Source organism: Rhinatrema bivittatum, chromosome 6 (genome assembly GCF_901001135.1).
Source record: "Rhinatrema bivittatum chromosome 6, aRhiBiv1.1, whole genome shotgun sequence".
NCBI lineage: Eukaryota > Metazoa > Chordata > Amphibia > Gymnophiona > Rhinatrematidae > Rhinatrema > Rhinatrema bivittatum.
Genome location: NC_042620.1, coordinates 39,008,511 through 39,022,596, shown reverse-complemented (window position 1 = coordinate 39,022,596; position 14,086 = coordinate 39,008,511). Strand labels below are relative to the sequence as shown.

The following is a 14,086-nucleotide window of genomic DNA, read 5'->3' as shown; positions in this document are numbered from 1 at the left end:
ACTAACCCTGCAGCCAGCAGGGGTCCCCCTTCAGTCTTCTTTTTTCCGCGCAGCAGTAGCCTCGCGGTTAAGGAGCTCAAACCACATTCCTGACAGGAATTTCTTCACGGACTTCTTTAAGGTTAAATTCGCCCCACAGGGGTCCCTCCTCTATCTTTGTTCAGCCCACGGTACTTCGGTAAGTTTTTTGCCGTTTTTCGTCGATTACTGTCGAGTTTGGCCCTCGCGGCCTACTGGCCGTCGACCGTACCGCGGCTCAATTTTTTTCAATGGCCATGGCGTCGGGTTTTCGTCGGTGCCCAGATTGTACGCGCACCATGTCTATCACAGATCTTCATAGAGTCTGTGTATTGTGTTTAGGTAGTGAGCATGACGTCCTGACTTGCACCAAATGTGCTCTTATGGCACCTAAAGGTCGCAAGGCCAGAATGGAGAAGATGGGATTCCTTTTCCGTGCTCACACCCCGACGCCATCCATCGCATCGACGTCCTCGAAACCAGCACCGTCGAAGTCGCACCATCGTCGACAATCCTCCGGTGACCGTCCGCCATCGACGTCTCCATGGCCATCGACTCCAGTCCCTCCCCCCGATGATCGAGGGGATTGAAGGGAGAAACATCGTCATCGGCATTGCAAGTCTCGGACCGTCGAGGAATCGAAGTCATCGACCTAGCTACCGTCCGAGCCTCCATTGAAGAAGCCCCGGCCAGGAACAGCACCGTCCACTCCTGTGACCGAGACATCGAGGCAACCCTCACCCGATCGGGATTTGGGAGCCGCAATTCCGCCTGTAAAGGTGGTCCCTCCGGCTCTGCCTCAGCCTCCCTCTTCCGTTACGGAGCCGGGTCTTGTTACCCCAGGTCTCCGAGAAGAACTGGACCGGCTGGTCCAGGAGGCCATCGACAGAGCGATGCAACGGTTCCAGGTCCCTCCGGCACCTGGAACCGTTGCACCGCTGCTTTCCCGGATGGAGGCGCTCATGACCGCCCTTCCATCGGTAATTCCTGGGTCACCGACAGCATCGGTGCGCTCCCCGATGGCAATCTCATCGGGAGGAGAAACACCATATCGCATTCCTCCTTTGGGAGTGGTACCATTGATGCCGTGTCGTCCCTCACCACCGATACATTCATCGGGGGCGATACGCACATCAGCTCCCCCGATGCCTTCGATGCCGGCACCGATGCCTTCCAAGGTATTCCCAGTGCCCTCGGTGATTCCTCCGATTTTCTCGGAGCCTCAACCAGGCCCTTTGGGTATCCAACCCCCTCGTGGTCCTACAGGTCAGCCCCCTGATCCTTATGACACCTGGGGTGATGATACCTCCACAGACACCGATGATTTACCTTCACCTCCCTCTCCTGCTGAAAGCAGAAAGCGTTCTCCTCCGGAGGACCTCTCTTTCATCAATTTTGTGAAGGAAATGTCGGAATTGGTCCCCTTTCAGCTTCAGTCGGAGCAAGATGACAGGCACCAGATGATGGAGCTTCTCCAATTTCTAGATGCCCATAAAGTCATCACTTCCATCCCAATTCATCAGGTTTTTCTGGACCTTCTAAAAAAGAATTGGGAAAATCCTGGAACCATTGCTCCAGTACATAAGAAAGCTGACTCTACTTATCTCGTGCAGTCAGCTCCTGGCTTTCAAAAACCTCAGCTTGACCACCACTCAGTAGTGGTTGAATCAGCCCAAAAGAAAGCTAAAAGGACGAAGCCATACTCATCTACACCTCCTACCAAGAACAGAAGTTCCCAGATAGTATTGGTTGTCGAGTATACCAAGGGGCCATGCTCATCTCCAGGATAGCTTCTTATAAGCTGTACATGACCCAATACAATAGGGTCATTTTCAAACAGATACAAGATTTCTCTGAAACCCTGCCTGAACAATTCCAACAGCATCTTCAGGCCCTTGTAACTAAGGGCTTTGAAGCAGGGAAACATGAGATTAGAACAGCTTATGATATCTTTGACACTTCCACTAGAGTGTCTGCAGCTGCCATTTCAGCAAGACGCTGGGCCTAGCTCAAGTCTTCTGACCTTCGCCCAGAAGTTCAGGACAGGCTGTCCGACCTGCCCTGCTTAGGGGATAATTTATTTGGTGAGCAAATTCAGCAAATAGTTGCCGAATTAAAGGACCATCATGAGACCCTCAAACAGCTCTCATCGATTCCTTCTGATCTCCCTTCTAAACAACCCTTCAAGAAGGACTCTAAGAAATCGTTTTTCCATACACGGAAATACTATCCCCCACCAACAAGATCCAGAGTGACGAGGCCTTATCAAAAATCCCAGCCTCGCCAGCCTCGAAAGCAAAAGCCACAAGCAGCTCCCCAGCCAGGACCTGCTTCGGGGTTTTGACTTCCACTTGGAGAGCAGAAGCCTAATTCCTCTACCAAGCATACCAGTGGGAGGTCGATTAGGTCACTTTCACGAAAAGTGGCACTTGATCACCACCGACCAATGGGTGCTAGCAATCATTGCTCAAGGTTACCACCTAGACTTCCTAACTCTTCCACCGGACTCCCCACCTCTTCAAGCATGGGGACTAACCGACCACTCTGTCCTTCTGGAGCAGGAGGTTTCCCTTTTTCTCCAGTCGAACGCAATAGAACCTGTCCCTCTTTTACAACAAGGCCTAGGGTTCTATTCCCGGTACTTTATGATCCCAAAAAAGTCAGGAGGACTTCGTCCAATTCTGGACCTACGAGCCCTCAACAAGTACCTTCAAAGAGAGAAGTTCAAGATGGTAACCCTAGGCTCACTTCTCTCTCTGCTGCAAAGAGGAGACTGGCTCTGCTCTCTAGACCTCCGAGACGTTTATACCCACATTGCGATAGCTCCGGCTCATCGCAAGTACCTCCGCTTTTTAGTAGGCCAGAAGCACTACCAATACCGAGTGCTCCCATTCGGCCTAGCATCGGCTCCACAAGTTTTCACCAAATGTCTTGTGGTGGTCGCAGCTTTTCTCAGGAAGCAAGATGTCCACGTCTACCCCTACCTGGACGACTAGTTAATCAGGGCCCCAACCCAGCAAATCGCTCGGTCCTCCCTGAAACTGACCCTTCACACTCTAATCTCTCTAGGATTTCTTGTCAATTACGAGAAATCCTATTTACTCCCATCTCAAACCTTATCCTTCATTGGGGCAGACTTGGACACCTTACAGGCAAAAGCCTTCCTTCCTCTTCAGCGAGTCCAAACCCTCGTATCCCTAGCCCACCAGTTGCAGTCTCAACACACAGCAGCAGCTCGCCAATTCCTTGTCTTGCTGGGACACATGGCGTCCTCGGTCTATGTGGCACCAATGGCCCGCCTGGCCATGAGAGCCATGCACTGGACTCTGAGATCGCAATGGATTCAAGCCTCTCAGCCTCTGTCAACCATTGTTCGCATCACCGACGCACTCCGTCTGTCTCTCGCCTGGTGGAAAGATCACACTAATCTCCTCCAGGGATTGCCCTTTCAACTACCAGATCCTCAAATCATTCTCACCACCGACGCTTCCAACCTCAGCTGGGGAGCTCATGTAAACAATCTACAGACACAAGGATCTTGGTCTTCAGAGGAAGCCAAACACCAGAAATTTCCTGGAGCTTCGAGCAATCCGATATGCTCTCAGAGCTTTTCAGGATTGCCTGTCAAATCATATAATCTTGATTCAGACGGACAACCAGGTGGCCATGTGGTACATCAACAAGCAGGGAGAGACAGGCTCCTTCCTTCTGTGTCAGGAAGCTGCGCAGATTTGGGCAGAAGCGCTCTGCCGCTCGATGTACCTCAGGGCCACCTACTTGCCGGGAGTGAACAATGTCTTGGCAGACAAACTGAGCCGTGTTTTCCAACCGCACGAGTGGTCGCTCAATCCATCAGTAGCAACCTCTCTCTTCCAGCAATGGGGTTATCCCCAAATAGACCTCTTTGCGTCCTCTCAGAACCACAAAGTGGACAATTACTGCTCCCTCATTCGGAGCAAGCACTCTCGGCCCAGAGATGCATTCTCCCTCACGTGGACAACCGGTCTGCTTTATGCATTCCCTCCACTGCCTCTTCTCTCGAAGACTCTCATGAAGCTACGTCAGGAAAAGGGAACCATGATCCTGATAGCACCGCACTGGCCATGCCAAGTGTGGTTTCCCATACTCCAGGATCTCTCCATCCGCAGGCACATTCCCTTGGGAACGGACCCGCATCTGATCACTCAAAACGACAGATGCCTACTCCATCCCAATCTTCAAGCCTTGTCCCTGACGGCATGGATGTTGAAAGGTTAATCCTTCAACCACTTAACCTTTCAGATTCAGTTTCTCGTGTCCTGATTGCTTCACGGAAGCCTTCCACAAGAAAATCTTATTCTCATAAATGGAAAAGGTACACGTCATGTTGCACTTCACAATCCCTTGATCCCTTTTCCTGTCCAATCCCAAAATTTTTGGACTATCTCTGGCATTTATCAGAATCCGGTCTAAAGACCTCTTCCATCAGAATGCATGTCAGTGCGGTAGCCGCCTTCCATAAAGGAATCGGGGATGTCCCTATTTCGGTACAACCCCTCGTAACACGTTTTCTTAAAGGCTTGCTCCATATCAAGCCACCTTTACGTCCTCCGGCCCCACCTTGGGACCTTAATCTGGTTCTCGGTCGGCTCATGAAACCACCTTTCGAACTTCTCCACTCCTGTGACCTTAAATATCTCACATGGAAAGTGCTATTCCTTTTAGCTATCACTTCAGCTCGCAGGGTTAGTGAGTTACAGGCCCTAGTTACCTATCCGCCTTACACTAAACTCTCCGCACTCACCCTAAGTTTTTGCCTAAGGTAGTTTCGGAGTTTCATATTAATCAATCCATCATACTACCTATCTTCTTTCCCAGGCCCCACTCCAACCCAGGGGAACAGACTCTGCATACCCTCAACTGCAAACGGGCTCTAGCATTCTATCTAGACCGTACAGTTCCCACAGGAAGAGCACTCAATTATTCATCTCTTTCCATCCCAACAAATTAGGGCAACCTGTGGGTAAGCAGGCTCTTTCCTCCTGGTTGGCGGACTGCATATCTTTTTGCTATCAGAAAGCAGGCATTCCTTTTCAAGATCGTGTTAAGGCACACTCTGTGAGGGCCATGGTGACTTCAATAGCACACCTCCGATCGGTGCCGCTTCCTGACATTTGCAGGGCTGCCACCTGGAGCTCACTCCATACTTTCGCAGCCCACTATTGCTTGGATAAAGCCGGAAGACAGGATTCCATCTTCGGCCAATCTGTCCTCCGTAACCTTTTTCCAACGTGACGTACCAACACCCTTCCGCCTACCTGGTGGGGTTCCGGATGCCCTCTACCAAATTCCACCCCAGTTGTTGTGCCAGTTGCATGCCGTTGGGTACATTTGGTGCATGTTTGGACATCCTCAGCTCGGTACTCACCCATATGTGAGGACTACCATTCTGCTTGTCCTGTGAGAAAGCAAATGTTGCTTACCTGTAACAGGTGGTCTCACAGGACAGCAGGATGTTAGTCCTCATGAAACCCACCTGCCGCCCCGCGGTGTTGGGTTCGTTTTTTATTTTATTTTTCGGCATTACCTGTAGCTTTCAAAACAAGACTGAAGGGGGACCCCTGCTGGCTGCAGGGTTAGTGTCATGCTGGGCATGCCCAGTAGGGGCCAGTCAAAGTTCTAGAAACTTTGACAAAAGTTTCCGTGATTGGGCTCCATCCTGTGATGTCACCCATATGCGAGGACTAACATCCTGCTGTCCTGTGAGAACACTTGTTACAGGTAAGCAACATTTGCTTTCCTTTACTTTTCTTACTTAGGGGATCATTTATCAAAGTGCTATAATGCATGGTTTGAGCTCCTGGAGAGCCAGCATAGCTATCAGGGCCCTCCTACTGAGAGAGAGAGAGCGAGGGAGAGAGAGAGAGAGAGAGAGAGAGAGAGAGAATGTTCCCCAGGTAGAGAGTCCATCTCATCAAATCTTCACAAGAGAGCACTGTTCTGTTCGTACGTTTCACTTTGAATGTCAAAGTGGCCCCTAACCCCTACACTAATACCTAAACCTCACCTCGAGTGACTAGGTGTGCCTCCCATAGAGATATAAAAACCTATCTAGTGTGAGGGCACGATGGCTAGTCTCTCTCTCTCTCATCATGAAAAAGTTATCACAATTTGTACTACATAGCCAGATAAGTCAAAAGTTATCCAGGTATATGCCACATATTTTTTGATATGCGAACATTTTGGGTAAATTTTTGCATCATTTATATAGTGCGCACACATGATATATGTATGCATGCGCGCACACATCCATATAGCTGCATATATGGGCGCGCTCACGCATGTTTTTGTGTTTTTCTCTAAGGGGGTCATTTACTAAGCATTTTTCCCATAGATACAAAATGGGAGAAAAAAATTTAGTGAATGACCTCCTAAGTTAGGTGCCTGTTTTCAGCTGAAAAATTAGATGCCTAACTTTGACCTGGATTCATCAGGCCGAGACATTTTTTCACAGCTGGGGTCCCACTATCGCAGGGGTGTGTAGCTGCGATAGTGGGCCCCTCCACTGAAAAAAACTCTCTCCTTGTGTCCTTGACACAAATCAATGATGAGGTGTGCAGCAGAGTCAGGTTTGTTTTAATCTGATAGGGACTATGTTGTGACCATGTCTATTATGGCCCCCAGGACTTGGCTGAGCCCACCGGCTCATTTCTCATAGGCCACCCTTTTAAGTCCCTGCCAACCTAAGCTGGATTTAAACCAATGACTTAGAAGTGAAAGGCTTCATTGTTCTGTGATAATTCCCTTGAGCTATTTTGTACTGGCCTTCTCTCATCTTTATTGTGTACACTGATGCCTTTATTAACTATCAGGGTGACTGCCTAACAAGTTTTCCGAAAGGAAAGCCATTGGTAAACAGGCCAGGATGAGACTGACTTACAAAAGGTTTTTCTAGTATGTAAAAAATGGGAGAAAAATCTTTATAAATGAAATCATAGCAAATGTTTTCTCTGTTGCCTGAATTGATTTTATGCCATTGCTTGTTCTGATGGTCCCTTTTCAGCTACACTCCCAGTCCCTGTTCATGGTGCATTCAGGAAATCTTTTGGAACAGTATCTTTTCTTACCATCAGTGGCACAGTGCCCTTTAGAAATCCTCAGTATACCTTAATAGACTGTCCCAGCCTTCTTGGCCTGGTTCATCTTATCACAGGGCATTCTGGGTACAGGGTGTCTCCTCTGAGCAGGAATAAAGCGTAGGCTCAGAGGAGAGCAAGACAGGCCCCAGGGAGAAGGAGAAGGCAGCTCCTTATAACATAACTGACCTACTGATGTTGTTTTGCTGAAGTGCTGCAAGGGTAAGCAGTTTAAATTCTCTTTGTTATGTGAAGAATAAAGTTGTGCAAGAGAGAAAATAGAAGTCCAGACTGTATTCTGTCCTCCAGCCAGCCATATACCGCTCGTGCTCTGTGAAACCATCCTTAGGATGCAACCTCTAAGTGAGGCTTTTTCATTGGCATATTTCTCAGTCACATATTGTTGCCTTGCCTATGTCAGTTGCTTCATTAATGCTGTGCCTACTGTTTCAGCTTGCTTGCCATCCTCGCTCAACCTTATCTTACCTCGCTTTGGCTTATAAAACATGACAAAATTGCCAGCAAACTAGTGCATGCCATGTGACTGTAATTAATTACACATGTGTAGGATACATGAGCTTTTCAGATGCCTCCTCATTGTTTAACTTATTGAACAATAAAAATGTGGTGTCCAAGAACTGCTTTTCATATTTTTTCATTTCCATTCTTTGTCTGATCACTGTGGCTTGTCATTTTAGGAAGTGATTCAAGGATTAATGAACTGGAGAAAATTTCCATCAGTGGCTCCTCTTTCCTTCTCCAGCACTCTCTCTGAAAGCATTACATCAGTGTCTCGATGGTAAGCAAACATACTGAAACAAAGACTTTCCCCAAATTCCTCAAAACAAGTGGTAATCTGATGGAGCAGCTTTCATAGGTTACAATCACTTTATATTTTACTGTAGGGTCTCATTTGCATTCATGTCTGAATGTGGCCTTTTTACAGTGAAGGTTCTCCACATCTGTGCCTGTGTGATAAAATCCCAGAGGGTATTTATTTTAGCTTTTCATTGGTTAATATCCTTTATTGGGTAGTATGAAATGTACATGTGTTGCTGAATGTGTGAAATTAAATGTTAGAAAGTAGGCCAGCTAGTCAAAAGATAACATTACTAATCAGGGACCTTAAAGCTTGAGCTTTGAATTTCATGCAGTACCTGGATAAAATAGTGTGGGTGCCTAGTTAGTCCACTTGAATGCATAGAAATAGAGGTTAAACAAAAAAAAAATGTAAGCCAGCATTTATTTATTTTAAAAGATTCATATTCCGCATTCATTCATACAGTTACTGGATTAACAATGCATGTCTTGACTAACTTTTGGAAGCCTCAACAGGTAAAGAACACACGTGCACTACCTCTGTTCACTATATAGAATATACACATACCACAGAGGAACTCGGCAATAAATATAATGCCCAAAATTTTATTGTATACACACATTTACCCAATGTATCTCCCTAACATTAAAACAATGTCATCCATGCCTTACCCTCCATTCAATTCATCCATACAACTCATCCAAACCATATAATCACACATAGCAGGATCTATGAAATATGTGTGCTAAATACGTTGGGTAAATGTGTGTATACAATAAACGTTTGGGCATTATATTTATTGCCGAGTTCCTCTGTGGTATGTGTATATTCTATTTAGCTTTTGGAAGCTACCGTACATCCCTTTGTTTTGCCCTGATGAAGATGGTATGACTCCAGAAAGCTAGCCAAGACTTGTATTAAGTTTGTAAAGAAGAAAGTTATTGCCTTATATTTATTTTTTATTTACTGACTAGCAGAGGAACCAGTGTGTTGGCAGACATTCCATTGTTCGTAATGGGTATGCGGTGGATTCCACACTGATAGAAATGTAGACAGCTCTGCCACAAACAAGCTAAAATTATAATTTTGACAGTTGTGGACTTCATAATATCAAAGATGCAGTTACATAGACCTTGTATGACTAACCAATATAAAATTTCTCCCATTTTTAGTGTAGCCTTATAAACTCTTTTTATTAGGAACCAATTACTTATTTTGGTGTATGCCAGTACAATTTGAAAATAAAATTATTAGCTGTTGATGCCAGGCTGAGAATTTGGTGAAGAGCCATTCCTGTGAGGCCTGTGAAATGATTTTTACCCCTTTTCCTGCCACTGTGACCCATTCTCAAAGGGGCTTCTGTGTAAAAAACAGTCTTTTACACATTAAATGGCCTTTTACAAAATAATCCACTTGACATGCGGGTAAATTTGCATGCTTATATCATGTATGCATGTAAATTTATTCAGACTGAGCGGCAGTGTTTTGGGGGATGAATATGTGGGAGGGGTTTGGACTTACATACATACTTTTGGATTTTCATAATTATGTGTGCAAGTTTTAAGGGAAAATTTTTTCACACTTATGCAGGTAGATTTGATGGGATAATTTTGCAAGTGGACTTGTGGACGTAAGTCTGCTTTGAAAATTGGTGCATTTTAAGGGCTTTTATGTGGTCTCTTTGAAAATGACCCCCTAAGCAATAAACACAAGTTCAGAGTATGTCTGAAAGCCTAGCATGACCGACCTTGCTTCTTTCCGTCTACAAATTATAGAAATACAGTGGAGAAAAGAATGCTACATAAATCCTAAAGGTTTCTTAAAGCCCATCAGTGAACATTTCCAGTTGCTTTAATCTCTTGGCTTTGCACTTTTCCAGGGTAGGCATCTGCATGGCCTGAATTAAATATTTTTACATGCTAGGGGGGTAATTTTCAAAGGAGTTATGCGCGTAAATGTAATATACTATTGTAGCAATTTTCAAAAGCCCACTTACTCGAGTAACATGCATTTACTTGAGTAAAGCCCAGTAGAGAATTAGTATAGGGTCATTGCTGTGATTTATGAGGGGGTTTGTCCTTTGACATGTACACATAAATGCAAACACTGCATTTTCTTTTCCTCTATGTTTTCAATTTTAAAAACAAAAGAGAAATGAGAGCTTTTTAGTGGCTTGGAGGCAACTGCCTGTCCTGGACAGAGTTCTTTGATATTTCTAGGAAGAATGATGTTCACAAAAGAATAAATTGTAACATAATAAGTGATATTCCCTGTACGTACCCAGATCAGTCCAGACTGTGGGTTGAGCCTCCTGTCCAGCAGATGGAGACAGACAAAAACTGAAAGGGTATCCTATATCAGGACAGAGCCTACCCTGCATCCCTTCAGTATTTGTCTGTCTCCAGCATTTGCAGGCAGCTGAACCTGTGGCTTCCTCCCTTTTCTCAATTTCTTTCTACTTGTGAGATTGTTCCGTCTCCTGTGTTGTTGTCTATTACAGGGGTCCCCAATCACCGGTCCGCGGACCGGGACCGGGCCGTGGGAGTTTTTTGCCGGTCCGCGGCGCCGCTCCCGGTCTCTCCCACTGCTCTTCTTTCCCTGCTGCCGTTGCCGCTGGGCTATCAGCACGTTCAAGCCCAGCGGGAACGGCAGCAGTGCAAAAAAAAAAAAAAGCTGTGGCATCCGCAGCTGGCCTTTTCTTCTTCCCGCCCCCCCCCCCCCCCCCCGTTCCTCTGACCCGGAACAGGAAGTGAATCGCGGTGCGCAGGAAGGAGAAAGAGCCGTGCTGCATGACAAAATAGCAGCGGCGGCAGCAGCAGCATCGGCTCCCGAGCAATCGAAGCAGCTGATAATAGGTAAAGGAGACAGCAACGTGAGCCTCCTGCGGCCGATGGGATTCTTCTTTCTTGGCCTGTGGAGGCTGGAGGAGGAGGTGGTGCAGCTACCGTTTGTGCTCGGGGGGGGAGAGGAAGTAAGTGAGAGAAAGAGAGAGAAGCAGGCAGCCAGCCTGTGTGTGATTGACTGGTCAGAGAGCTGATGTGTGTGTGTATGTGAGAGACAATGAAAGTGATTGCTCAGGGAGATGACTGATGTGTATGTGAGAGTGTGAGACATTAGTCAGGGAGGTGACTGATGTGTGTGTGTGTGTGAGAGAGAGAAAAAGCATGGAAGTGAGAAGTCTGGGTATGTGAGAAAGCATTGGCGTAAGAAGCCTGGTGTTGTGGGGGTGAAAGAAAGCATGGGAGTGAGAAACCTGGGTGAGTGTGCATGCATGAGAGAGAGAGACTGCTTGGTAAGGTGACGGTGTGTGTGAGAGAAAAAGACTGGTGTGTGTGAATGTGAGAGAATGTGATTCAGGGAATGAGAAGCCTGTGCACGTGGAGAGTGAGCATGGAAATGAGAGAGACTGGTGTGTGTGTAACAGAGAGAAAGTGATTATGGGAATGAGAAGCCTGTGCATGTGAAGAGAGTGAGCATGGGAGTGAGAAACCTGGGTGTGTGTGAGACACAGCATAGGAGGGAGAAGCCTGTATATCTGAAAGAGAACATGGGAGTGGGAAGCCTGTGTGTGTGTGTATGCATGAGCGAGATCAGGTGACATGTGTGTGTGTGTGTGTGTGAGAGAGAGAGAGAGAGAAATAAAGTGATTATGGGAATGAGAAGCCTGTGCATGTGAAGAGTGAGCATGGGAGTGAGAAACCTGAGTGTGTGTGAGACACATCATGGGAGGGAGAAGCCTGTATATCTGAAAGAGACCATGGGAGTGAGAGACTGGTGAGTGTGTGTGTGAGAGAGAGACAGAGAAAGTGATTATGAGAGTGAGAAGCCCATATATGTAAGTAGAACACGGGAGTGGGAAGCCTGTGTGTGTGTGTATGGCATGAGAGAAACTGTTCAGGAAGGTGTCTGGTGTGTTTGTCAAAGACTGTTTGGGAGATGATTGGTGTGTGAGAGACAGAAACTGGTCATGGGGGCATGACTGGTAATGGTGTGTGTGTGTGAGTCATGGGCACTAAGGAAGCTGTCCTACTCCCCTTCCCTGCAGGCCGTGGTGTGTGCCACGGCCTGCAGGGAAGGGGAGTAGGACAGCTGCTGGAGGGGGTAAGTAAAAGTGGCTTTTTAAGTTTATTTTTCTTGACTGCCATTTTAATTGTGTGATGTCTGCTTTTTTGAAATATTTTATTGGTGTTTGGAGAATGTTTAATAGTTTTTATGAGTTTTTAATTGTTGGATGTTATTCTGTTCATAGCTGTTTTGAAACATTTATTCTGCTTATTAGTATAGTTTTACAATTATTTCTGTGTGGGGATCTATAGCTGCTTGCTAGTTCTGTTTTCCTAATAAGAGGTGTATTTGTTTTTAGGACCTGATTTAATATTTGTAGTGTTGCCTTTTCATAGATAGGGTTGCTCCTGTTTGAGTGTATTCCATAATACAGGTGTAACTGAGTGCAGATTAGTTTATGTGCATTACTACAGATCCTGGGAGTATGTTAGGTCGGTTCTGTGTCTGTTACTGAGATGAGATATTTTACTAGCATGTAAGCGTTTGTATCGGTCTTATTTGTTGTGTTTTCTCAAGAGGACATGCATTGGTGGTAAACTGCTGTCTTTTCATAAGTAGGGCTATTGAGCCTGGAAGTAGAAGGAGTTTGAGTTACTGTTACTGAGATGTCACCAAAACCAGAATATCTTTTTTGTAGGGTGAGTTGTATGGGGAATGTCATAATTCTGCTTTACATCCATTATTGTGGGTCAGGGGGGTTCCCGTGGATACAAACTGTACTTTTACAACTAGCCCCATGACGATCATGGGTCAGTGTGCCATGCATATGAGAACCTATGGTGAGTTGAGTCACATTCACATTATAAATGTCATAATTAAATGATAAGTGTGCACTAAAATCCAACCCCCTTCATAACCCCGCCCTCATATGACCAAAGCCCCGCCCCTGCCCCGCCCTGCCGGGCCATGGAAAAATGGTCTTGCTTGAAGCCGGTCCCTGGTGCAAAAAAGGTTGGGGACCACTGGTCTATTAGACCAAGCAAGTAGTACCTTATTTCTGTACAAAAAAAAAAAGTAAAAGGCTCAAAACTCCTGCTTTGGGAGACAGCTGTCTCCCCACTCTTAGGGGATCCTAGGGGGGGGGTTTGCCCTTTGTTATACAGTCTAGGACCCCTTTGCTCGGTGACCTGCTTGTCTGTTGGGGCGATACTGGTGGTCCAATCACTCCCCCTCCTTGCCTGTGCTGCCTTACAGGATTTAACAGGGAAGCTCAATTCCCCCGCCTTCATTTAAGTTTACAAAAAAAAAAAAAAGGTAAGAGACAAGCGAATTCAGCACCTTTTGTGCACGGATAGCAGCACAGCAGGATTCTTCTCTGCCTCTGCTGCTTGGGCAGCACAGCTCAGCTGATTCTCCCTCCCGCGGCGGCTTTTCTAACCTGCCTTCATGCCGCGATCCAGTGGCTGTCTAGCCTGCGGGGAGCCTGCAATTCTGCTCTCCTGCGACGGGCTCTGCTCTCACTGTTTACCTGGAGGGGAGGGCCCCTCTGCGGCTGCAACTAAATTGACCCGGGCTCGTCCCCCCAAACGCGTGACTAGGCCGTCCTCAGAAAACCGCAAGAACGGTGGCCATTTGGGGGCGGGTTTTTCTTTAGACTCCTGTCTACAGGGCTCAGGAGAGCCAGATTTAACTGTTTCATTGCCTGATTTAAGCCCAGTTAGAGCCCCAGAGGAGGATTTTGATCCTTCTCCCTCTCCCCCTCCCCCTCCCCCCTCCGTGCCCGGGAAATCCAGCCCTTGTTTTTCCACAGAATTTGTGCTGTTAATGCACAAATCATATCTAGCTAGTTTTCAGAAACAGGATGACCCTTCGCCAGGTCCCTCCCCAGCCAAGATCCCTCGGATGCCAGCTCCGCAGCCCCCTCCCGTTCCGGATGTGCAGGGCTCACTCAGGGTCAGGGTGGTGCTGGGCCCTTAGGCCCCCCCGGACCCCCCACAGCCGGCTGCAGTTCCTGATCCCGATCAGGACTCTGACTTTCTCCCGGGTACTCCGCTCAAGGGCGACAACCCGCGTGTTCTCCGTTTGTTCCAAAGGGAAGAGCTGGATCCCCTCATTCCCTTCTTTTTAC

The 14,086-nt window shown here is 46.9% G+C and overlaps 1 protein-coding gene across 1 annotated transcript in view; it reads left to right on the top strand.

Moving 5' to 3' along the window:
- CFAP221 (cilia and flagella associated protein 221) overlaps positions 1 to 14,086 on the top strand; it is a 269,346-nt gene that overhangs the window by 197,809 nt on the left and 57,451 nt on the right. The window contains 1 exon segment of the mRNA XM_029605315.1: positions 7,832 to 7,932. Coding sequence (XP_029461175.1) covers positions 7,832 to 7,932 — 101 coding nt within the window.